Below are 26,629 nucleotides of genomic sequence, written 5' to 3' on the forward strand. Positions count from 1 at the left end.
CTGTCTCTCTCACTTTTCTTTCTCTCAGTCAGTGGTAAACATGTTCACTCACTGCCTGCCTGACTTGGCCTCCCTCCCTCCCTCCCTTCCTCCCTCTCTCACTCTCTCTCCTCCCCCACCATAACACACATCGCAGCCACACGCCTACCTTTCAGAGTCCACTGACAAATTCACAGAAAGGTTAGAGCAAACAAATACAAACGGCGGCATTTTCTTTGATTCCTTCATTAATCCACGCAAGATTGCAATTTGACATTTTCTATCTGTTCCATCCATGACTCCCTCTAACTCCTGTTTCATTGGCTTTTCCTAGACACTTTTGTTTAAAGGTCAGAATACATAGAAAACATTTTCAGGGACTGTATTTTGGCATTTTGTTTGTTTTGACCAGCAGTATAAGATCCTCATATTGTGTTCCTTACAGAATATCTCCCTCTCCATCTTTCTCCTTGAATATTGGTGCTTGAGTGTATAAATGTATCTCAGGGTCTCTCTCTACAGGAGCCTTATATCCAGGGGCTCAGTGAAAGAGGTAATTAGCTCAAATCCCCCACTACGTTAGCAAGGTTGGTTGTTTAAAGCTCTTAAGACTACACTGGTGTTCCCACGGGAATATCAGCACAGCCCATTACTTACCAAACCAAATATGTTTAGCTCTAAGCCCTCTCAGTTTAATACGGCCCCAAATAATGAATGGGATTTAGTTATGTAACTAAACAGAAGCCTCCATTCACAACAATGTATAGTCATTATTCATAATAGGTGGAGTGCTCAGGCCTCTCCATCCCCATCAGGATCTCCTGCAGATTTCACTTTGCAGAGCCGAGAAAGCTCAGTATATGGCAACTGATACTGTTCCAGGTCTAAACATCCCTAATCCAACATATCCTGACATCCCCCCAACAGTGTATGAACACAAATCCAAGACCAAGTTGTCCTAGTAAGAGAGGGCACATCAGTTGTTGTTGGCTGAACAACTGTCTGATGGTGCCAGGAGCAAAAGGCTGAGCATCAAGGGTGGGTATTGCTTGTTTTGCTATTATATAGTATTGGCTTCGGTTTAAGTTTTTTCCGATCAGCTATAGAGAGCTGAAGTGCTCTACAGACCACACTCGTTCAGACATATTCTTTATTCTAAGCTAAGTAGATATCTGCTACTGGACTTAAAAATATAGTGTGATCAATTCATTATTAGAGATTATTTTCATTATCAATTAATCAGTTCTTTCTTTTTTGTCTTTCTTGTCTTATTTTCAAGATCCTGACACTTGTTTCCAATGTAGTATCATGCAACTTGTATCATTTAAGTGGCGTCCATATGAAAGGCTACATGTATATAGATAAGGCATTTGGATAGAAATATGCCATTGATTGGTGCATCTACCTACCCTACCTCCTGTGGGTGGTTTGCCTTTTAGTGATGAGTGACAGATGCTAATAGTTTAGCTGCTTAATATTTAACACTGCTGAGGATAAAGAAGACGATGAAGAGGAGGAGGAGGAGAATGAGGAAGAAGAATGCAGGAAGTTTCTGTGGTCACAAATCTAAACTAAAATCAGACATTCAGTTTGACATTGACCACCTTTACTGTAGTCGTATGTGTTGCTTTGTTGGGGTCAGTGGTTGGCTGGACCTCTGATTGGCCCCAAACATTCACCACACCAACCACCGGCCCCTCGTTACCCTGCCCTGGCTCTGTTGTCTGAGGTGGGTGAGATGAGAATCACCACAAGCCAGACAACACCCATATGAAGTCTCCTGGAGTTAAATGTGCTACGACTTAGGGAAATTCCCTCTTCTCCCCAGGGAGGTCAAAGGTCAGGCTCACAAACAGAGTGGCAGCCATGGAGCTGATGGTGATTCAGCGTGTTGAACCCAGATGTCGTCAGGTGAAGGATGGTGTCTCCGCACTGCATCTTGATGGATAATTTTTCACATCTTTATTCTTCCCTTATAATGTTTAGTAAGCCTGACTACAGCACTAAAAGAAACTGAAGCAAAGTATGGTGAGAGTGAGATGGTCAGGCATTCCAGATTGACCACAGCTAAGTTCGCCTTTTTCTGCCCATATTGCTGAAACAGCATCAGACACTGGACTTTTCTGCTACTACGACCACAGAGTTGACCTGCAACACGGACAGAGACAAAGCTATGAAGATAGAAAGAGTAGAAGTGAGCTAGAGAACAAAAAACAAAAAAAAAAACAAGAGTAGGGAGGGCAGAAGCAGGCAGCACTCGCCACAGTCTTTTTCTGGCTACTGTTGTTCTTTGTGCTTCACCACACAATACTCAGCACGACCACAACTGGCTTTAGTGAGTGACTACTCCATATTTGTGTGTGTGGGAGAGTAAGAGAGAGAGAGAGAGAGAGAGAGAGAGAGAGAGAGAGACCGACAGACAGTGGGAGCAATAGAAACGGTTTTATGAGCAACATGTAGCGTCTGCAGGCAGCCTACAGAGGTCAGTGTGTTTTCATATTAAAGATCCACAGACTCAGTGCAAAGTTAGTATTTGTGTTTCCAATCCACACTATAAACTACTGTATATGCTATACACTAATCATATAATCAAAAATAGTATATTGTTTTAGCAGTTGGTATGCAACAATTAAAATGAAGACAGGAAATCAATGTACAGCACTGAATGTACAGTACAGTTCATCAAGGACATTATATAAGGCAAAAAGTAAAATTTAATTGTTTTATTGTTCTGTTTTCCAAGGGTTTTGAGTTTGTAGGGTGTCCACATTGGAAGTGTGACAACATAAATACTCAACAAAGTTGAAGAGAATACTTAAAAAACTGACTAGAGGAGCTGCTCAAAGCTGCAAACATATGAAACAAATGTGAAACAGCTCCAGGAACACATTAGCACAAGAAAACAGCACTATTAAAGGTTGGGGAAAACACTTTGCTGATTGGGAGGTTTAAAAGGTGCAGTAGGTAAGACTTATAAAACTAACTTTCTGTCATATTTGCTGAAACTGACCCCATGTTTGAGTAGACCTACATGAAACAGGTCATAAAAAATATATCTGACTCCTCTGGCACCACCTACAGCCTGTAGTGTGATTTTCAAAAATCCACCGCTCCCTGTTCAGATACACCAATCAAGGCCAGGGGGGGGGGTGTCTAACTGTGTGTCAATCACTGCTCATGCACACACAATAGGCTCGTTCGAGATGAACTGCGCCTCGCCTGTAAAGTAGACGAGAGCAGGCAGCAGCAGCGGGGGGCGGTGACAAAAGTCCGCTCTCAAGTCGGACAGTTTTCCAGCTGACTCCAGCAGCCTTCAGGCTGAACAGGAAGTGACACAAACAATGTGGTCCGTTCGGGTCCGATTCCGATTTAATAAAATGTTATCAGACCCATATATCTGCTCCTGCACAGTCTCCAGTTGATTTTATTATGAAAGAGTAGCTGTCAAAATTCTCTACCTGTGATCTGGTGCTGATTTTAACATTCATTCTCCCTTGTGGGGGAGGGGCTTAAGAGACCATTTGGGCTTTAGCAGAAAGGGGGGAGGGACTGAGAAGTTGTTGATGTTGTAAAAAATGTTTGGCTAAGTCCTGGATCTTCACAATCCTACGATATACAGTTAGTATGTAGTTTGAAACTGGGACACGGCACAGATGTAAGCAGCTAGTAAAAAAATCTAGTAAATTTGGTAAATTGGTGACTTTTAACATTTTGCCACTTTTCAAGTTGGAACAACAAGCTACAAAGTCAAAACCCCGTTGGAAGTGGTGTGTTGTAGAAAATGTGGGATTCCTCAAGTAGTGCTTAGTAGCCTGGTTTCCAGTTGAGGACAAATCCGGTACCAATAACTTCACTAGTGGTTTCCAAGACAAAAATCTCTCCAGCGCTTATCTCATTGACATTTTCAAATATTTTACTTCAGCACTAATAGAAATCTGTGCTTTAAATAGAAAATCCATTTTGTTTATTAAATGTCTGGAGGCGAGTCTCTGTTGACCCCATACCTCTCCATCTCACATCCTCCTTTTTATTTGCAGCAATAAAGCACCCTGCTGTTTTTCTCCCTCAGTTTGTCAGGGGTGTTAGTAGGGCAATAAAACATCAGGTATAAACATGTTAGTTTCTTTTAGTTCATAAACATACTAAACGTCTGCTTTAAATAATCAGTTCAAGCTATCGGTCTGATTTGATCTAAAATATGTGAAGAGGTTAATCCAAACAAAATCAACAGATAACTGGGGAATTCAGAAGGGTTTTTATTTTCAGCTTATTTATGTTGATGAAAGGAAAAGTTCTCAAGTCAACAGTCTGTCACTGTCGATCTCTTCTCCAGCCCCTCACATCTCTCTCTTTGCTCTACTCCCTTACACTCTTTCTTTCTGCTCTCTCCCTCTCCCTCCCCCTCCTCCTCTCCCGGTGGTCTGCTGAGCTGCCCACAGAGGTCAACGGAGAGACAAACTGACCAATCGGAAAGTAGTGCAACATAAGGTCAGGGGTCACAGGTCAGCCGACAGCTTGAGCAATGGAAAGTCAAGAGCGACTGGCCAGTGGTTTCATACCTTAGAGATATTAACTCCCTTATCTTTTTATAGAAAACTCAACTGAGATTCTTTTAAAAGTGAGCTGGGAGGAACTTTTGGAATTTTGCAATGCTACTGGTTCATTTAACAACATCAGAGAGTGTCTATTTACCATGTAAAATGTTGGATTTTCTTTCTTTACTAAATCCCAATGTGCAGACAATCTTTAAATTTTTTTTTTTAATAATACTTAAAACTATGGGAAAACATTTTCTGAGATGTGCCGAGATGCAACTATCCAGTATTTTTATGTGATTAAAGTTATATCTTGTGAAATTACAAAAAGTTAACATACACACAAAACGTTTCACTTATGGCGCTTACCCACTGCTAGTACCAGCTCTACTCTCTCTAGATTTAGTACCGCCTCATGCCTGAGGCGAGCGTGGCTGGTCGTCATAGCGACGCCGCAGGAAACTGCCGTGACCTAACGCGACACACACACAGAACGTCGAAGGTGTGTTGTTTTTGACTCTCGGCATGTTGCCACAGCCAGAAGACACATTTTGTTTCCAAAGAAGCTTGAGGCAGCAAAAAAAACACCGCTGGCTAAACTATTTTAAAAATGGCGGGTTTTGTTCAGGACACCCCCGTCTGTCGCTAGCAATGATGACGCAGTGATTAGTGACGATTCTCTCTGACCAATCAGCAGTCTGCAGGTTTTCACGTCACCTTTTGGTATCGAACTCAGCTCGCTTGGAACCTCGACGGAAGTGATATAAAAAAAGTACCTGTTAGCTGGTACCGGGGACTTTTTTTCGTAATGGAAAACCAAAAAAGGTAAGTAGAGTCGAGGCGAGTCGAGCAGGTACCATGTGATGGAAAAAACGCCATTAGAGAGAAGTTTACCGTCAGTAAGTGAAACAAGCAAATCAAACAAAGAGATCAAATAACTATGGGCACAGTGATATTTATCTCTCATACCTGCTGTCTCACATAATATGGGTCTCCTTTGTAGCAGTGAGGCCATTCATATGTTAATTCCACTATTAGCAAGTGCTGAGGTTTGATCTTCAGATAGCTTCACCCACCTGCCAAAAATCACTCAGCTCTAGAAAAATGTCTCCTTTTGTGGTGATGCGTTTTGATTACATTTAGTAAAGCTAGAAACACACTTGACTCTCGTCTTACTTTTTTGACATTTCAAAAGTAATAGGTATAATGACACAATGAGAGAATGAGTGAGGGAATGATGTTGTTCATTATTTAGCCACCTGCACGGGTTGAATTTGACCTGGACAAATTGTCCTGCTGTATGTCAGCAGTGTATGAAATGTATCCAGCACAGAGGCAGAAAAATGGAGAGAGCAGACAAAGAGTTCACAGAAATCTGTGATCTGTCCTGCCACGCCCTGACCTACAAAGGTAACCCAACTGCTGGGGGCTACACGCACGCACGCACCCAGCCACAGACACACACAAAGCTGGCTACATCAGATACAGTCTGTTGTAACTCTACACTAAAGATAGAAAGATGGGATGACATGATGAGGGATGAGGTGTGTGTGTTGGTGTGTGATTTTCCCTCTGAAGTTGAGCTAACTGCTACACCCCCTCAGGGCTCTTCACCGACTCGCCTCTCTCCATCTAACCCCAAACTCTCTTTCTGAGGCCTCGCTCTGAAGAGGAACAGAAATGTTTTTTTTCCTACAGAGCATGGCTAGTCTCAGTTGATCAAAAGTGCCAAAAATACTGCTCAGAATTACAAGTTATCCCTTTAAAGAAATACTACCACAAATATATATCTTTTGAGTATTACTACTCACTGCCTATAGGGTAGTGGTTCTGAAAAGTTTGTAGCTTGCTCCTCCACAAATGACAGCAGCATGGATTCACAGCAGTTGCGATAGGCTACAATGGTGACCCAACACCCTTGCATGATAGGTTTTAGAAGTAATCATGTATTTTTAAAAAAATGATAAAGATAGTGAAGATGGACATTAAACATGGAGAAAGACAGGGGATGACATTAAACAAAAGTTCCTGGCTGGAATCAAAAAAGCATTGCAATTTTGTAATATGCTTCTAATGTCTTTTTTTTTCTTCCATTTTCCATATGTGCTGTGTCTCTGGGTCACTCCTGGAATCCATACTAACTGCTGTAAACCCAATCTCACCCAAACTTGTGTCCGTGAAGAAGCAGGACACAAAATCTGTTCAGAGCCTCCTTTCAAACCTATTGAGGCTGAGTATTTGAAGTTGAAAAGATAAATTTTTGGTGGATTGTTCCTTTAATTGTGTCACCTATTTTCCTTTTACAGTCTGCAATTAAAGGTATAAGCCACTACACAAAAGGTCATGTTGAATACAAAAATCACATAAATATCAAAATGCATATTTGTTAATCAATAAAGAGCTGGTATGACCTCACATAAGCATATTTATGTATTTGTTGTACACGTGTTTACCTGTAACCATGAAAGTCGTCAATTATATTTTGGACCAGTGGAGAGGTCATGGGTTGATGGGCTTGCGCGGGACCCAGTGACATGTTCCCGCCAAATATCTGCTGTGTGTGAACGGCTCTTGGGTCCCAGGTGTAGTTTCCGTGGTTGAGGTTGGCCCCACCTCTCTTGCGTCGAGGCAGAGTTCCGTGAATGGAGATTGGGTGGTAAGCAGTAGCGGGCAGCTCTGATAGGCTGCTTCCCTGCCCTGGAGAGAGACTGGGAGAGGAAAATGACAGAGGGGGAGACAAAAATTAGACTGAAGTATTGAAGTAAAATAATACACCCTGAACATTTGTGAAGACTCTATACTTCACAAATATCAGAATGTCCGAAAAAAAATCCTCTTAAAACTTCTCTTTAGTACCTTTAAAGGTAGAAAAACGTTTATTTCCAAACTTATACATACAAAGTATAAATGTGATGCTGTCAAACACTGTATTGAAGCTTTTTGATGCTGCTTAGTGTACACACACTAAAATATTTAGCTATGCTTACGTCTGCTCAACGTCAAGGAAATATTTTATGTCCTGTGTATCATCTTTTAGATATTTCTCCTATTTTTGGAAAGTCTTGGGTTTCCCTAGTTGTTTAAATTATGGTTTCTGGGTCTGAACAACATGTTGTAACAACTGACCCAACCCTTTGTAGAAGCAGTGCCAAAGAATAGAAAATAAGTAGATCATTATTATTATTTTCTTGGGAACCAAATAGTTTTGTGATCATCTGCTTATTCAACAAAATGTGTTAAACCACCATCTTCAATTTCTTAAAACCTAAACGTCCTTAGAGAAAAGACTATTGGCTTGTTTAACTTGTTATTTCAGTCAGAAAGACCCTGAATTCTGTCAGGTTTCTTTGAAGACCAGTTTCTATTGTGCTGTGAGCTTCAGTTGGTCAGCCAACTCACCCAGGTCTGGAGCTGAGGAGGTCCATGGAGGAGGCGAGGGAGGCCTGGAGCCCCCTGGAGGAGCAGGTGCTGCTGCTGTGGACACCGAGGGAGGTGGAGGGGACTCCGGGGTGAGCCGTGCCTCCTCCCAGGGCGTGGTGTGCATGGAGGGACCTGGGCAGACTGGCAAAACGCCCCTCAGCCATCATCCTCAACTCTGGGAAGAAACACACGTAGAAATGCAAAGTCAGACAGAGAAGACTTCTTTTACCAGTACTTTAAAGCTTTGATTGGAAGAGCTGATCTCAGTCTTTCCACAGACAGATTACTGTACAAATACATATTTTTAAACTTCATTAAGGAGATAAATATATAAAGAAAAGTAAGGGGATTAACCTCTTGTTGTGTGATATAAACCTAACATGCTTACTGTACAATAACCAGGGGAATGTAGTTATGAGGTGTAATACTCTGTAATATATTGCTGTAAAGACATATGATCTCAAACACACATACACTGACGTACAATACTCATTGAGATTAAATATAATGATATATGATCCAGTACAACAGGTGCCTCCCCCCTCCGCCAGCAATACACTGACATGGCTCGGCTCATGCATACTAACACATTGCCTGGAGGGTGATAAAGCTTGTAAATACATAACATTAGGCTACCAGTAGTGTGGTTTTAACTGTGCCTGTATGTTTGAATGCATGCATGCATGCATGAAAACATAAATTCCAAAAGAAAATCTGCCAATCTAGTGTACGTGTTGTTTAAAATCCTTCAAAACCACAAACACATTCTGTAATTAAATTTAGATCTGTTTAATTGAAGGTTAAATTGAACCCCCAAACCAAATACAACAGTTTGGAACATACAAGGAGACATTGCCTCTCACTCTTTGACCTAGATTTTCTTTTTCACTTGAAACCCTAAGGAGGGCATTGGGGACATTGCTAATTTGGTTTATAGGAGAAGGACAATACTGCCAAGACTGTAAGTGATGTCAAATTGCATTCAGATGCAATTATGTGGGATTGAAACATTTAAAAAAAAACCTTATGCCAAATCTATTTCTATTTCTACTGATCTGACAATTTAGTATCATATCACAATACATAACATATTTGTAAAAATATGCAAGTAGAAACAATCTTGCTTTGTTAAAGGAATAGCTCCGGTGCTGCACTATTCAAAATTTCAATATTTGATTTGCTTAAATATTGCAGTGAGGTTTTGAAAGCTAGCCCACAGATAGTTCCAACAAAACTCAATAAATCATACAAATACATATTAAGCAAAATGTGTAATAAGCAACAATTATATATCCTTTAACTACAACTACTTAGGAAATCAGTATTACACTGTACAAGTACCTTCCATGCCATAACAATGACTAAATAAAGACTGGAATAAACAAATGTAAAGCCATATTGACTGTGAAAGGTATATGACAATCAGTCAGTTAGATACAACAAGCTTCAACATATTGCAGTAAAAGGTACCTGAAACTGACTGAACCACCTGATCCTTATAGTAGTTGTCGTTTTCAGAGATTTCCCCCCTGGCCGTTTTTACATGGTGCTGTGCTTAAAGCAAATATATTAAGTTCACCAGACACAAGGCTGACTTCAGCTCACCTATTGGTGGACGTGAGAAGATAACAGAGATCTGACCTTCTGCTTCAGTTTCAGGCGGTATTTTTATCAACAAACTCTGAATGTCATACCATTCGAGAATGCTTCAAATTCTTTATATTCCAGCAAAGCACTTAAAACAAGCTTATAATCCAGACCTTTCAAACAGGGTCAAGAAAATCTACACTTTTTTTTTTTTGCTCATGGGGTAGATCTTGTCATACGGACAGACAAGCAGATATAATTACGGTACGAAGAGATGAAGAGGACAGATATGTTGGTAGTGCTGGAAAACACTGGACAGGGTCTTGATAAATTCCCCTGCCGTGTGATGATGACTGGACTCTGAATCACTCACCATGCTTCAGTTAGTCACACTGTACAAACTAAAATACCATCAACTGACAGACACGTTAGTAGACTGAATGGTACGAGATTCCACAAACCCTCCCTATTTCTAATCTCATTATCAAACCTAAGGATCTGACCTGAACGACTATGCTGGTGTTTGTTATTGTTTCTCTAGTGGGCTGCAGAGGAAACTGTGGGGCTTGGCACTGTACTGTAGCAGTCAGACGCAGACAGCCCTGTTTTAAACCAAGGCAGCGGATCTACTGTCAACGTTGTGAATTTGTCTCATGTTCTTTAAATGTCATGGAATGTGAATGAATCATTTCCTTAATTGATGAAGTTAAATTTCATTAATGCTGTCCAACATCATTAACAGTTCTTTTTTTGGTAAAGATTATTTTTGGGCATTTCCACCTTTAATGGAGAGGAAAGCTGAGATATGAAAGGTGAGAGAGAGGAGGGAAGACATGCAGGAAACCGTCATAGGTAGGACTCGAACCCTTGACCTTCTGCATTGGGGAATAATCCTCTACATATGTGCGCCCACTCTACCAACTAAGCTAACCGGCCACATGATGATTAACAGTTCTTAATAGCAGAATGTGGAGAGTGAAACAACTGATTTAACTAAAGAAATGACCAAACTGAAGTGACTTATCTGTAATTCTGTGCAAAAAGGTGCCGGTGGTGTTGTTGAACTGCCAAAACACACTGTCCATTTGTGAATTGAAAGTGGTGTTTCTTGTTGTTTAAACAATCAAAAGCTTTACGTTTTACTTTGTACTTTACAGACTGTTAATGTGCTACATCAGCCGGTAATGTTTGTCATTTCAGATATAACTTCAGAGACCTGCTATCTCGATGTGTTGAACACTGCTCTGCTTTGTTAATAAAATAGAGAAATAAATAAGCATGCCCTATTTCACAATGTTAATGCAGTGGGAATCTTTTTTGCCAGTTGGGAACTCATTTTTTTCAATTATTCCGGCACCGCATGAATGCAACACAAATGCCTTTTCCCGCAATGTTAACAAAAGTGAAAAATAATTTGTGAATATGCCCCGTGATTCAGATCTGCTCCAAAATGTAATGGATTGTTCCTTGGCCCATGCTACACTCCTTCACCATGTAAGAATCGGGTAAGTAGTTTTTCCGTAATCTTGCTGACAGACAAACAAACAAACAAACAAACAAACAAACAAACTAACAAACTAACAAACTAACAAACTAACAAACGGACAAACTAAACTGGAAACGTAACCTCCTTGGTGGAGGTACTAAGAGATTCATAAGCTTTGGAGCTTAGCGAATGCAGGAAACCTGGAATATAAAGAGAAAACAAAGCCCAACTTTAGCAGGGGGTCTGAGTCGCCAGCTTGTGATGATGAATGTCAATAAAAATGCAAATACAGGTTTAGGGAAAGGAACAGCTGGCCAGCTCAATACTTTTCAGCGTGACAAGTAAAGTTTATACACACACACACACACACACACACACACACACAATGTAAAAGTCCTGCTAAGGCATGCTGGGTCAGAGTGTGGATTCCTCTGAGGGGCAGAACGATTACAGGAGGAGGACCTATTATAAGACTCTCAGGGATGGTCAGCTCTGTGTGTGTGTGTGTGTGTGTGTGTTAATGTGTATTTGTGTGGCCCTGGCCATCTGCCAGACACACACCCTCCCCTGCAGAGGAGAAAGGACTGAGTGAAAACACAGACACACAGCACTTACGCACATGAATACTCAGTCAATTAATCTTATAAATAAATTATTCATGCTGAGAGCTATAGGAAGTAATTTCCACATGGAGTGAAGGTGTGAAAATCTCACTCATCCTCCTATCTATCTATCTATCTATCTATCTATCTATCTATCTATCTATCTATCTATCTATCTATCTCCCTCTCTCCATCTTACCCATCAGCTCCTTCCTATTTTACTTTTCTGCCTTAGTTAAATCACTCTCTCCTTTTGACTCCATCCCTAATCATCCATCTTTCCCTCTTGTTTTTCAATCGTGTGCCCCCCCGACAGATATCCCCTCCCTCCTTCTGTCTGTCCATCATGATGTCAGCTCTTCATTTCCTTCTTTCTGTCCTTTGTCCTTCCACCTCTCTTAATAAAAGACTTTGCTCTCTTTTTCTCTCTCCCTGCTTCATCCTCTTCTCCCTACAGCTGTTCAGCCATGGGCTACATTTCCCTGCATCTCACGCACGCACGCACGCACACACACACACACACACACAAAAAGAGAAAGAGGGAGCACTGGCATTTCCTACACTACAATTTACCAAAAAAGAAGAAGTTTGTAGTCAGTTTAGCCCAGTTCAGATTAGTTTCTACAGCGCGTTAACTGGTAACCTGGCGTGAAGCATGAGTATTGTTTCTTTGGTTACATTAATGTAACCTACCTTGTGTAATGACTTAGAATGGCAGTTGAACCGTTGACTGGAACTACAGTATGTTTGTGTGATAGAGTTGATAGAGTTGTGGAAGGCGTTATTATGGCGTCCAGGGTTACGGAAGCAAAAGTCACAGTTAATTGTTAATAGTTGGAGCACTTTCAAGATTTGGATGGGCAAGAAACTCTCTTAAAAAGTCAAAAGATACAGAAAAAAAAACAAGAGCTTAAAAATTGCCTACACTGCAAACGGGAGCTGAAGTGTAAGATCACATCTAACAAAACATTCTACGGTTTAAGTATTTTTCTCTCAGATTCGGTGTCAATGTGCATATGAATTCAGCATTGTTCCAAATTGCAATGACAAAGAGTTTTGAGTTGAGTAGTGACTGATGTTGCCCCGATATAGCGGCTGCTAGGAACGATTGACTTAATGTTTGTTATGTTGATAAAAAAAACTTGACGATTATGCTATTTTTGTAAATTGATCTACAAAAACGTTTGTTAGCTGCTTTGATGCCATTGTTGTGGCCCTTTTTCTGTCAACACATTCTGTTTTTGAACTACAGCCCGACCAATGGAGGATTTAAAATTTCTCGTCGTTTATTGACTGACGTGGCTGACATGACAATACAGATAGATCTGTAATGAGCCAATATTAGAAGATATATTTATTGGGCTTCATAGAGGATATCATTAAAGGAAAACTGTCAAATAGGAATTTACAGTGGGAAAATACCATAGACGGTAAAATAATGGACAAAGCGACGCCGTAGACTTCCAAGTCGATTAGAAACACTTTTCCGGTGATGGCTGAGCGTTACTGCGCAGCCTCCAGCTGAGCTTGACGACGTAGATGTGACGTGAGCAACCTGTCTGAAAGTTGTAAGTCTTCTGGTGGCTGTGCAGAGAGAAATCTCAATCATTCCCAATCTTGCAGACGGAGAGCGTAGGTATATGTAAAGAGATAACATAGGCACAGGCTAATTATTGCTAACTAACATGCTAGTTAACATTAGTAATTAAACTTAAACACCTAGTGTAAGTCGAAACTGCTTGCGAGCTTCTCCTGTACTATACGGTAATTTGTCTACCGTGCAACAGTAAGTCGCGTGGTTATGACACAATCATTAGCCTATTTTTACAAAAACGTCTGCAACAGAGCCATAACGCGAGGTACAAGGTAATGGAGCCTTGGTACGCTTTCCAGACACTCGCTTACCCCCTCGGAAAACACTCCTCTAACTCCTGGCAACCAATCAAAAGTATTTTCCTTGACCTTGGTATGAAAGACAAAATACTCTGAAGTTAAAGTTTGCTTTGTCACCAACACTAGTGAAGGCCTTGGGTTGGGACAGCAAACACTCACACAAACACACAAGGCCTTGGGTGGGAAACAAGCGCAGATTAACAGGAAGAGGAAATGGCAGTATAAACATTTAGACAGCAAGCAGCTCATTAATAAGGATCACTGGCATAAAACTTCCCTTCCTCATTTTCACTATCACCCTCACTAATAGTTCTGTCTCACATGGTTAAAGGACATAACTTTCTTAATAAGTTTAGTTTAATATATTGTTTTGATAGTAAGCCATCTTCCTTTATGTGTCTCTTTGAGACAAAAAGCTTTGTTGTTAATCCACTGAAGTAGAGGTTTAGAAATGAAATGGAGTTAAAACAGAATCTGTCACATGTTGCACTACTGGTCTGTTATTAAATATACACACAATGGGGAGGACAACATGAATATCCACATGTTTTGGGAATTAGGGGTTTCCTCTTGTCGGCTTAAGTGTCTTCCTGCATGCACACACGCGAATGCACGCACTCGCACACGCACGTGCGCGCGCACCCACACACACACACACACACACACACACACACACACACACACACTAATGCATTAGCAAAACCACCCCTGGCCAGAAGTGAACAATGGGAACAACTGTCACATGTCCGCTGTTTAGAGCCAGCCTTTGTTAGAGAGAGAGAGAGAGCGAGAGAGCGAGCGAGAGAGAGAGAGGGGTGTCCTGCTGCGCTCTTCAGTGTGTGGGCCCACCGGTGTGTGTGTGTGCGTGTGTGTGCATGTGTGTGTGTGTGTGAAGTATGTGTGCAACATATTAATGAGGCTTTTATTAAATCCCACAGCAGTAGCTGCCACATAAAAGTTCTGAATCTCTCACACACACCACCTACCCTCAGTCTGTGTGCTCTTTTCATATAGTATGTCTACAGTAAAATGTAAAGATGGACAGTGTGAGAAACGTACAGCCACTGATCACACTGAGTCAGTCAGTCAGTCATTCAGTCAGTCAGTCAGTCATGCACACAGAGAAGCAGTGAGCTGAGTCAGTCAGTGGTGGAATAAGTATCTAGTTCCTTAATTAAGTAAAAACAGCAATGTTTAAAAACCATGTTTTTAGACTTTGGTCTTTTTTCCCCTCCTCTTTTTCTCCCCCTGCATCATCATCTCTTCCCTACAGCTGTTCAGCCATCGGCTACATTGCCCTGAATCACAAAGAGAAAGAGGGAGCACTAGCATTTCCTTAACTACCATTTACCAAGGAATAAAAACTGTCAGTTAAGCCATGTCGAGATTAGATTCTACAGCATGAGCATGAGTATTGGTCACACTTGTCTTCTCAATGCTTTAGTCATCTGAACATGCCAGGACGCATTGTCAAGTCTATATGCTCCAAGATCGGAGCTAAACCACATGCCTAGGTGGCCTGGCATCGGATCACGAAGGTGGCTTTGAAAAGTCAAGTGTTACCACAGCCAAAGCTATGAATAAAATGTCCGTGAACAAACAATTCATTGCTAAAAATATAAAATGACATGCTAAATTGGCATGTAATGACATAGATACTAACTTGTGTTTGTGTTACTCACCAGGCACCAGTCTTAACACCTAACATGCAGATAAAAAAAAACAAAAAAAAAACATGGTTCCTAAAGGAAAAGTTTAACTTTTTTGGGATAAACATACTTCATTCAGTATGTTGCTGTATGGTTTAATCTGCATCCTATTCTACGCATTTTTCATATGTTTTGTGTATGTAAAATCTTTGTCTGCAAATGAACTGGTACCTACATGGGCATCAGGGAAAGGTAGTAGAGTGAAAAGTGCAATATTATTTTTCAGAAATGTAGCAAACTTTAAAGCAAAAGGTGGTACTGCTTTAGTTAAATACCAGTATTCAAAACTATAATCAAGTAAAGTCCTTGAAAAATATATATTTACGATTTTATTTTTCGACCTCTGCAGTCAATCCGTCAGTCAGTCAGGCTTTGTGAAGACTACAAGTCACATAGTGTGTTGGCTGGCTGGAATACCAACCACCTCATCCCACAGGGGCAAGTAACACAACGCAAAATACTGCCACTGCAAGTACACGTCAATCACAGAGTCAAAGCTGAGCTCTATGAATCTCACACAGACACACTGCAGGACTAATTAAAGTTGAATTCTCATTGGCTCGATTCAACGCCACTACGGGGTTCAGACCTAACACTGTCTAATGTCTGAAACGCATGTGTGCGTTTATCTGCACAAAACATCAACACTACACACACACACACACAGATGCACACATATGTATGTCTGCCTCTGTCATCATCTCATGGATGGCTTGCTGTTTAAAGATGTGTTCCCATAACTGAAAGGTCAGAGTTGAAATCTGAGCCGCAGCCGTTCAACCTGTCATAGGGTTTCTGAGCAGGACAGATGTTTGATTTGAGCCTCACACGGTTTTGTTTTAGGTTCCCAATTTTGAAATCATACACTACAATAAATACTCATGACTTTGCAGTGGTATGGACGCCTATAATTTATCATATCAATGTTGTTTGACTGAGAAAAATGAACTTCTTTAAAATATTGAAGCTGTGACCTTAACTTAAACAAGCAATCTCAAACTTACTTTAAAACAAGTAAACAAGAAAAGAAAAACCTTGATGAAAGATCTTGATGTTATCTGTCATATTTCATGTAATTATTTCCTTCTGGGGTGTTTCCACAGTTAGCACCACCAATTCCAGCAACCACAGTTACACCCAGAGCCTTGGGAAGGCAACTTATTGCTCAAAAGGTCCCTAAGCAAATCTAACTCACTTGCAAGCTGTAAACAATTTAACTAAAAGGGATGGAGAGAGTGACAGCTAAGAGACGAAGAGAAGGCACGGGAGTGCGGAGAATATACAGCAGCCACAGAAAGAGAAACAATAGCATTTTCTATTTTTAACTTGTTTAGATTACGAAAAGTCAGAAAAACTGAGACAAATGAAAATGCATCCAGAGGAGAAGATGACCATGACCAACTACCCACACACACATTCCTACACACACCTACTGTATATGGATGCACACTCACATAAACACCGATTTTTTTTTTTATTCCTACCTGTCGGTGTGACCTCTTCTTCTTTCCCACGATCTTTGCTCCTACTTATCTTTTAGTTTTATATACTTCTATCGAAAAGTATTCCCGTTCATAGTTTGGTTAGAATGAGTGAGTTGCTGACTAGCTGACCGGCTGGAAGACTATACACTCAAGCTCCTTCAGACAGGCAACAACAAGTAGCGCTACACACAATCAGAAGCCCTGCCCTCCTCCTCTTTCTCTCTCTGGGAAGTGATTTGCGAGCATCCAGCCCCTCCTCTTGCTCTACTGTGTTTGGGAGGAGTTTTCTTTCTTTCTTTTTTAGCTGAGTTGTCTCTTGCACCCCCCACTACCCCCTTCAACTCCTGAACAAAACTGCCCACCTCTCCTCCACTTCCTCCTCCTCCTCCTCCTCCTCCTACTCTGTGTTCCCTGCACAGCCTCATATTTCATGCTCCAAGACTTTTTGTTTGGGACCTCTTACACCAACACCACCGGTTGCTTAGAAAAGATTTAGATGTGACCTAATGTTGCTATTTGCAGAGAGGGGATAAAAAGGAAAAACGTGATCTTTGCATGGTTGTGACATGTTTGAGCAACTTGAGGTGAACTCAAGACTCGTGAAGTTTAACTACTTGACTCAATGTTGGCTTACACATAAATCAGCTCAGCGTCACAGTTTAAAATTGACTTGGAGTGGTCTTATAACACAGATTTCAGATATGGAGAATGCTGGCAAAAAGCACTACATTTCATCTTTAGCTCTATTTTTGTCATTACATCAGGTATGAGGTCATGTTGAGTATACGTGTGTGTGTTTGTGTGTGAGTAGTGATTGGCCCTCAGGACAACACTCTCTCCTGCCTTTGTCCTCCTGTTCCTCTGTATTGTCTAGAGTTGATAACACCCAGACACGTGCATGTGTGTGTTTCCTTTCAGACAATATAAGAAGGCCATCCTGCCACTATGGAAGCCGAGATGATCAGATGGCCCGCATTGGACACACACACACACACACACACACACACACACACACACACACACACACACACACACACACACACACACACACACACACACACACACACACACACACACACACACACACACACACACACACACGTAGGTGTTTTCATCTGGAGCTATTCAAATTACATTTGTTAAGATTGAGAAAGCAGTTGAAGTGCATGAGGGCCAAAACTGTCCACATGGTGGTAAAGAAAGATTTGGGGGTTTTAAAACCTTATTTATTATTCTTCAGTTTTAGATGGATAGATAAAATCACCCACTTCACTGTCTGAAACTTGGCACCGCAGCAACATCAGAACAGAATTCAGTCGAGACAGGTAACACATTAACAAAAACAAACCACAAAAAAAAACCACAAAAAAATATCTATTAAATGTTAAACATCTATTAGATTTTGCATTGTGACTTTCTGGTTCAACTCGCAGCAGTTGTGAATGCCCATTCAGTACATACCTGAAATAACTGTATATTGTTTAAGGTATGTCTACTTTTTAGTTTAATTTCCAAATGACATAGATATAGAACAACATTGTTTTATATCTATGGCTGGAAAGACCGCTTTTAGTATTAGTGAAGCAGATTCATGGAATCTCCAGCAACATGATTTAAAACTGAATACTTTGACATCACTTGGACACTGTAGGATATTGTTTGTTGTTTTGTAAGATTGTATTTCTATTTTAACCGGTGTGCTTATTGATTGTTTGTTTGATGTCTTTGTTCACTGAAAATGAGGGTCTCCCTCAATTGATACATTGAGTCTTAAGTAAAGGTTTGAAATGAAATGATGAAATAACTGGTTCAGTTACATGGTTAAACATAAGGTTTGGATACAATCTGTGTACTTTTCAGACCACTCCTTCCTGCCTTACTGTCACAGATGACATCAGTAACCTTGGCAAGTAATATGTAATCATAAGCCACACAAATGATCAACAAAACAATGAAAAGTAAACACATGGTGTTAAAAACTAATAATTTTTATCAAATGTCATTGTTTTATGTCAGGGGTTCCCATCATAGGGGTCAAGACACCCATAAGATTTATGAAAGAATCCAAGATGGAGTAAGCATTGATAAAAACAAAATTATGTTTATTTTGTAAATCTTTTATCATTATTTTGTGTGAAATACAATACAGCACAGTTGTCTTCCCACAACTTAAAATATTTAAGACTCTGAAGGGAAATCACTCTTAAACTGAACAATCCTAGACAACAAAGCTTGGGAAGCACTGTTTAAGGCTCTACTTTCATACGGTAGTCACATTTATGAATTGTTTCCGCTTTTCACCACAGACAGTACAGAAGAGGTCCACAAACCAAAACTCATCACTAAAAGAAAGCAGAGACACTACTAAATCTAAATCACTACTAAAATGACTAAGGTCATACTACTAACAAACTACAAAACATGTGGTCAATTAAATCCATGCAATATAAAAAAGGTCCTGAGGCATTAGGCTAATGGCGATATAATCAATGAATAAATACGTTTTTTGGTCTGTTCACAACACCCGACATTGTGAGCAGGGAACACAGCCTGATTGTTAAAGCCAAGCTTAGAAGTTGCTCCTGGACTCCAGTAGAGACGGAGGGACTGTTTGGAAGTAAAAATATCCAGCTGAAGCTGAATTTCACTTATTTTCCTCTTTTCATCTCAGTACTATTTCACACAGGTTTGGGATAATTCTCCGCATCTTTGTGTGTGAGGGTGTTATTTCCAGGAAGGTGTACAGTGAGTCAGGGGGGTAATCTGTAATCATCTCCTGACTCACCTAAACTTCAATGGGGGTAGGAGGGGGGCGTCGTTTGGCTCAGCCGAGCAGAACTGTAATCTTCAACTGATATGTGTCTTTGTGATGAAATTTCCTATCAGAAGCAGAAAGGAGTTTATTGCCACAGCAGTTACCCTACCTAATTTACCTAGGTGATATGTGCATACATACACAAACAAACATATTTAACATAAATAAGAAATAAATAAGAAATACAGAAACAGAAACAAATATATACAAAATAGCTGTTTAGTATAAGAGAAAGGAAGTCAATTTTGCCGAAGAACTAATACAAGCAAGCACAGAGGCACATCCTTATTTTTAAATGATCTGATTAAAGTAGCTTTACACCATAGAATGAGTTTGGACAAGACATATTTTTCTCACAGGGCGCTACCTATTTGCTCTGGTTATCGTAATCATGTGCAGTGTCAGCTGGTATGAAAATGTATAGGATGTTTAGCATTTGTTCAGTCCTCAGTCCTGGTCTTCCTTCGTTAGAATCATGCATTAGCCATTAGATACACAAGTGATAATACATGAGAAGGCAGAGAAGAATGCCCTAATGCGATGCACAGTAGCATTTCCTCCAATGGCACTTACAGTATTTTTAGACGTTTTATGCCGCGTACAGACTTAATTGTACTGCTCGGGAAGCCATTAACATCAAGGCTTAATCTTCACCTTCAGAAAAGTCTACAGATCAAAAATACTTACTATACTGCAAATGTTAAATGACTTTGGAGAATGCCACACCATTACAGCCATTTCCTGCACTTCCTGTTAGTATGAGTCCTCAGGCCAAACCCTGCTTCGGCCCATTGGCACTCAGGCAGCACATCGTGTTGGCACAACGCCTCGCTGAGTCACTCATTTCCAAACATTGACCACCAACCCACCTCGGGGCACCAGTGTTTCCCACACCTTTCAACTAGTAGGAATATCTTCCCCACCCACTGCAGATGCCACCTGTACATTTTGGATTTAAGCAATACCAATTTATTACAAGTGGTATTAGCAACCATTTGTTTTTTCTTTCATTTTGGTTCCTTTCGGTGTAGTGATTTGTGGTATTCCTGCAACTCCTCAGTAGGAAGATATGACCTGTTCAAGGAACATTCTCTTCCTGATTTCATCCTCTCCTCCTCCTCCTCCTCCTCCTCCTCCTTTCTCCCTCTTCTCTCCCCCTCATTCCATCCACTCCTCGTCTCCCTCTTCCCTCCCCTCTGTTCCCCTCCTCCACTCACTTTTTCCCTTATAGATCTGTATATACAAATGCTTGTGTTTCCATGTGTGTGTGTTTCTGATCAGAAAAGTGTGAAGTGTAAACAGTTGAGTGTTGCGGCCACTCCTCATTCCTCCGGTTGCAGCCTCTGGGCCTTACGATAAAAAAATGATTGGTCCAAATGTGTTTGTTCATGTGGAAATCTACAAGTTTTTCTGACTCATGCCATCATATTGTCTGTGAAACATCAACAGTTGATCGACAGGATTCCGGACGGTTATTTAAATTAACCTGACAATGCTGCAGAATTTCACAGGAGCATCACTCATGATTTATGGAAGCTTCTACGTAATATAAACCTGTAAATGTTGCAACATGCAGCGGCCTAAAGCGATTGTAAAGAAGTACTATAAAATCTGGGGTGGTTCTCTTCTAGTAATTTAATCACTTTAATATCTTTATGAGGGACCATGTACAACATTACACGTACATGATCAAATTTTTGTATTTATGATGTTTGTACCAACAATAACTGACAGCAGATCAGATTTTCTTGCTTCTTATATTATAAAACCAGAAAAAGGACAGAGTTGGTAATATATTCAAATGCCTACAACAGCATATATTTAATTGTATCTGACAAAACCTATAGTGGCTCTAACAGAATGTTACTACATTACTGCCACATTTTTGAACCGTCAAAAAAAGAAGAAAGCTTGGAGGATCTTTAGTGGGAAGTTTGGGATTTTGGGTAAGCCTCAAGACATGTTTTGTCAGTTTTTATATGTTTCTGATTGTCTGCATATAAACTCAGTTACAGTTACTCGGTTATTAGGTACAGCTACAACTGTTGCAGTCTTACTCTAACCACATTTAAATGAAAGAGTTTAGGCTTGATAACAGAAACACTGCTCTGTATAATGCCGTACAGTTCATCAGCACAACAACCTGCATCTAAACTTTATTACCTTCATGAAAGTAGGATGTATTGCAGGACTATTGAACTGGCAACTGAGTGTAGTTGTTGTGATGTGTTACCCGACAACACCAAGACACCTCTCATTGCAAAAAACACCTGTGCGTGATGCCATCACCATTAAAGGTCCCATGGCATGAAAATGTCACTTTATGAGGTTTTTTAACATTAATATGAGTTCCCCCAGCCTGCCTATGGTCTCCCAGTGGCTAGAAATGGTGATAGGTGTAAACCGAGCCCTGGGTATCCTGCTCTGCCTTTGAGAAAATGAAAGCTCAGATGGGCCGATCTGGAATCTTCTCCTTATGAGGTCATAAGAAGCAAGATTACATCCCCTTTCTCTGCTTTCCCCGCCCAGAGAATTTGGCCCACCCATGAGAGAGAGACATCATGGCTTTCAAACGAGCAAAGTGGCGGTTGGTCAAGGCCACACCCCAACCCTCCACCTTGTCCCCCCCTCTCTCCTCCTCAATAGAGAAAGAGACTTCAGATACAGTATTAGGGGACCACTAAGGTCTATATAAAAGCATCCAAAGAGCACCATGTTATGGGACCTTTAAATAAATGTTACAAAATTAAAAACCAGGGTTGGGTACATAGCACAAAAATACAGTGAAAGGCAGTCACTTGCAATTAGCCACATCTTTAGCTACATTCCTCAAGACTTTGTAAAAGAGAAAATAGCCTCCACAATGTCCCAACTTAATTTTTGTTTTTTGTATGCTCCTATCTTGGACCAGCCTAATTCTGGGAACTGGATCTTCCCTGTTTTGCCATACGCGAGATTATAGTTGTTGTTACTGACATGCAGACAGACAGAGGAACATGTTTATAGTACACTTAGTATTAACTTGAGGTCATGTTGATAAGTTTATCACCTTCACATGAGAGATTATCCTGGTTCAGCCTATACTCCTTGGTGGGATGTAACATAAATTATCTAATATTTAAAGGCTGTGGACTTAAAAAAAAAAACTCTGCATACTCAATTAGAGGGGAACTTTAAATCTGTTTTTATGGATATTGTCAGTGTTACATGAAATGTGACCCATTAGCATGGACCTGCTGCAGCTCATTTTTCAGTTTTCACAGTGAAGGGAAAAAGCTGACAGTGCGAGCTTATATTTTATGTAATTTGATGCTGGCCCTCGCTTTACATACAGTGGCAGCAGAATACTTTGTTCACAATGTCTTAAATCTCTACCCTCTAAGAAAAATACAGCTTCCAAATTACACTGCATTTTGTGCTATTGATGAATGAATTGTGTGTGTAGATACATATCTCAGAACTAATTAGGTTGTTGGAACATCTATTTATCACAAAAATACAGTTCAGCCTAAAGAACTTGTGAAGAATGTGGTGTGTATTGACCTCGGAGGTTGTACGGAAACTACAGACAGCAAAATAACAAAACAGATCTGAAACAGACTGAAGACATGAGCCTGATTTGAACTATGGCATCTTAAACATAATGGTGTTATAAGTCTTGGTGGCCGGAGAGTACTTTAGCTTTTATAACAGCTGACAAACCAAATAGCAGAAAAGAAAAGAACTAAACAGAAAACAATTGTACTAGCAGGTTTAAATCTTGAATTTGAAGTGGCCTAAAGTATGTTGGGGGAAATGAGGGAATGGCTCTCTTCCCTCAGTCAGCAACCTCTGTAGTGATAAAATACTGAACCTCCAGCTCACTGGCAGTTCAAGTCAGTTGAAAGCTACTGTGTGAATGTGTGTAATTGTCAGTGTGAATGCTCTATCTTTGGTTCACAAACTAACTTAACTCCCAACTGACCGCTGTAAGTATTCTGTGACTATGGCAACATCACTGTCCAACAGCGAAAAAACAAACAAGCAAACAGTGTCTGCATGAACACCTGCTGTCTAGCTTTCTCTTTCTCTTTCTCTCTCTCTCTCTCACACACACACACACACACGCACACACACACACGCACACACACACACACACACACACACACACACACACACACACACACACACACACATGCACGGACGCACACGTTAAACTTGTGTCAATCCATGTTTAACATGGCATAGCATAGCAGTATGTTGTCTGTGTGTGTTCTGGTATTCACATTACTCACTTCCTCGGCTCATATAGTTCAGGAACCCTAACCCTAAGTATCCAGGAGGAGCTCTGCATTTAAAAATGAAATGCTAAATACCCTATTTCTGTGAATCAATACAAATCGCAGGCGCTGAAAGAAGGTCAAGATGCAATCCTTAAAATGTGGTAATTATGTCACTAAGGTCGTGGTTGCAGCTGCTGCCGTGGTCCTGCTCGACGCCATGCTACGCCCTGCACTGCTACAACTATTATTTCTAGTTATAGTTCTATTATCTTTATTGTTACTATAAATGCCACTTTTCATCATACCAACTGCTATAATTATTATAAATCATATTTCTGTATATCAATGTGTCCCTGTGTCCCAACTGGCAGCGGCAGATGGCCGCCCACCAAGAGCCTGGGTCCGTCCGAGGTGGTCCCCTAATACTGTATCTGAAGTCTCTTTTATATAGACCTTAGTGGTCCCCTAATACTGTATCTGAAGTCTCTTTTATATAGACCTTAGTGGTCCCCTAATACTGTATCTGAAGTCTCTTTCCTGAAATTCAGCCTTGGTGCAGAATTACAGCCACTAGAGCCAGTCCCACAGTGAGCTTTCCTTAGTATGTGTAATTTCTGTGTCTGTAGCTATTGAGGAGGAGAGTGGGGGGGCAAGGTGGAGGGTGGGGGTGTGGCCTTGACCAACTGACACTTTGCTCGTTTGAAAGCCATGATGTCTCTCTCTCTCTCATGGGTGGGCCAAATTCTCTGGGCGGGCAAAGCAGAGAAAGGGGAGGTAACCTTGCTCCTTATGACCTCATAAGGAGAAGATTCCAGATCGGCCCATCTGAGCTTTCATTTTCTCAAAGGCAGAGCAGGATACCCAGGGCTCGGTTTACACCTATCGCTATTTATAGCCACTGGGGGACCATAGGCAGGCTGGGGGAACTCATATTAATGTTAAAAAACCTCATAAAGTGAAATTTTCATGCCATGGGACCTTTAAAGGACGTTTTTCTTCGCCACCGTCGCACCAAATGCTTGCTCTTAGGGGGAATTGTTGGGTCTTTGTAAATTATAGAGTGTGGTCTAGACCTACTCTATCTGTAAAGTTTCCTGAGATAGCTCATGTTGAATTTGACAGGAATTAATTTAAATTAAATTGAATTAAAGGTAATGGTCATGAAGGGGGTCAGATATGTCTAAACACATACTGAGGCTACTGTCATTCCATTTCAAAGCATCACTGACATGCTGTTTTCAACATTTTGTCATTTTCTTTTCCACTATTTTCAACATGAAATTAAAAACAAGAATACAGCTATGGTTTCAGTTAATCTTTTAAACAGGAGTATCCACAGAACAGAGTCAGCACTACAGCAACAACTGTAACTAAACAAACTGTAACCTCAAACTGAAAAGGCCTGAAATATGTGAAAAATTAGTGTGTGCCTGTGTGTTTTACTGATGCCTCCTACAGTACTTCACCCTCTAATTGTTCTAAACGGAGCATCTCTTCTTCTCTGCTGCATTTTAAGTCCTGCCAACAAGGAAAGTACCTGGCACATGCACACACACAGATTCTTATTCTTGCCACGTAATCATATACTGTAGCCAAAAAACAGTAATATGATGAAATTAATATGTGCCTGGACGCAGTGTGTGAGTGTGCATGTGTTTTATCCTGAAGGTGCGCTCACTGGAATGCTCTTATCTGGGTCAAATGTTGAGTTGGCATTTTCGGAGGATGCTGCGTGCGTGCGTGCGTGCGTGTGTGCGTGCGTGTGCGTTTGTGTGTGTGAAGGATACCATTAGCTGAACAAATCTGGCCTTTGTGGTAATGATAGGGGTGGCAGGCTGCCAGGCAGACAGATAATACCACAGTAGTTGGTGACTGAGTGATTTCAACTAGAGGCTGTTTCACCTCAGCAACGGTCCTCAACCTACAGGTTGGGGCTTCGCTAGCGGTCACACAGAGATCTCAGGAATGTGAAAATGTATTATAAAGGGCTAATCTGTGACGTCCTTATCTTGTCTATTTTATGTCTTTGGCAGGCACACTTACTGTACCTGTTCCTCACAGATCACTGTGATAACGCTTTAGTTTTTTCTGTTGATCAAGCGTTTGTTTACTCAATACTCATTTCATCAGTTCTCTATATCTTAATTATCAGACGGTCTCTCCGGAAATTTAAATATTTTACATTCATGGCTGTCAGAGGTTCAATCCTAATGACTTGGTGATTGCCTGGCTTTTCACTTGGCACAACCAACAGGCAAAACATTTCATTTTACACATGCTTACTGTATGCATTTTGAAATACAAGTTTCATTTTATTTTGTCTTTTTTTTACCTCTAAACACTTGGATATTGACCTTCCATAGAGATGCCGCACAAGGAAAGCAAGACATTAGTACAGAGGCAAGACAAGCTGAACCTACATTAATAGGGTATAACTTTTTTTTTTTTTTTTTTTTTTTCCTTTTTCCCCTCTTCCATTCTTATTGATATGTTTTCCTATCATATGACCATATTTTTATTATTACTTCATACAGAGCCATTTAATTAATATATCCTGCAATTACGGCTTGTTTGACTGACAATATATCACATCAGAAATGTTCTTGGCTTCTGTGCTGCTTTATTAAATTGTGTTCTTGAGCCTGGCAGCTTTGTGAAACTGGTTTATATTTTAGGCGGGTTTAAGGTTATGAGCACCATAATCTGTTTATTTAGTATATCAACCACTATAGTAAAACATTGCATAGTGTTGATTTCACATACTGTAGGCTTTTCTTCTCTCATACATGTTACATGTTTATATGAGCAATCTTTCTAACGGTATCTTTTACCATTTTAACTTTTTTCATCTGATTTC

General features: G+C 40.5%; 1 protein-coding gene across 3 annotated transcripts in view; it reads right to left on the reverse strand.

Moving 5' to 3' along the window:
• Positions 1-26,629, reverse strand: part of bcar3 (BCAR3 adaptor protein, NSP family member) — a 75,617-nt gene that overhangs the window by 32,590 nt on the left and 16,398 nt on the right. Inside the window, exons 2-4 of one of the 3 annotated variants that reach the window (XM_039811951.1) lie at positions 19,481-19,574; positions 7,914-8,109; positions 6,968-7,222 (exon numbers count right to left, since the gene is read on the reverse strand). In XM_039811951.1, the coding sequence (XP_039667885.1) occupies positions 6,968-7,222; positions 7,914-8,101 (443 nt within the window). In that variant the 5' untranslated portion in view covers positions 8,102-8,109; positions 19,481-19,574. Of the gene's footprint in view, positions 1-6,967; positions 7,223-7,913; positions 8,110-16,695; positions 16,871-19,480; positions 19,575-26,629 lie in introns of those variants that run through there. The other 2 variants (XM_039811950.1, XM_039811949.1) reach the window with 2 other exon arrangements.

Source organism: Perca fluviatilis, chromosome 9 (genome assembly GCF_010015445.1).
Source record: "Perca fluviatilis chromosome 9, GENO_Pfluv_1.0, whole genome shotgun sequence".
Classification (NCBI taxonomy): Eukaryota; Metazoa; Chordata; class Actinopteri; order Perciformes; family Percidae; genus Perca; species Perca fluviatilis.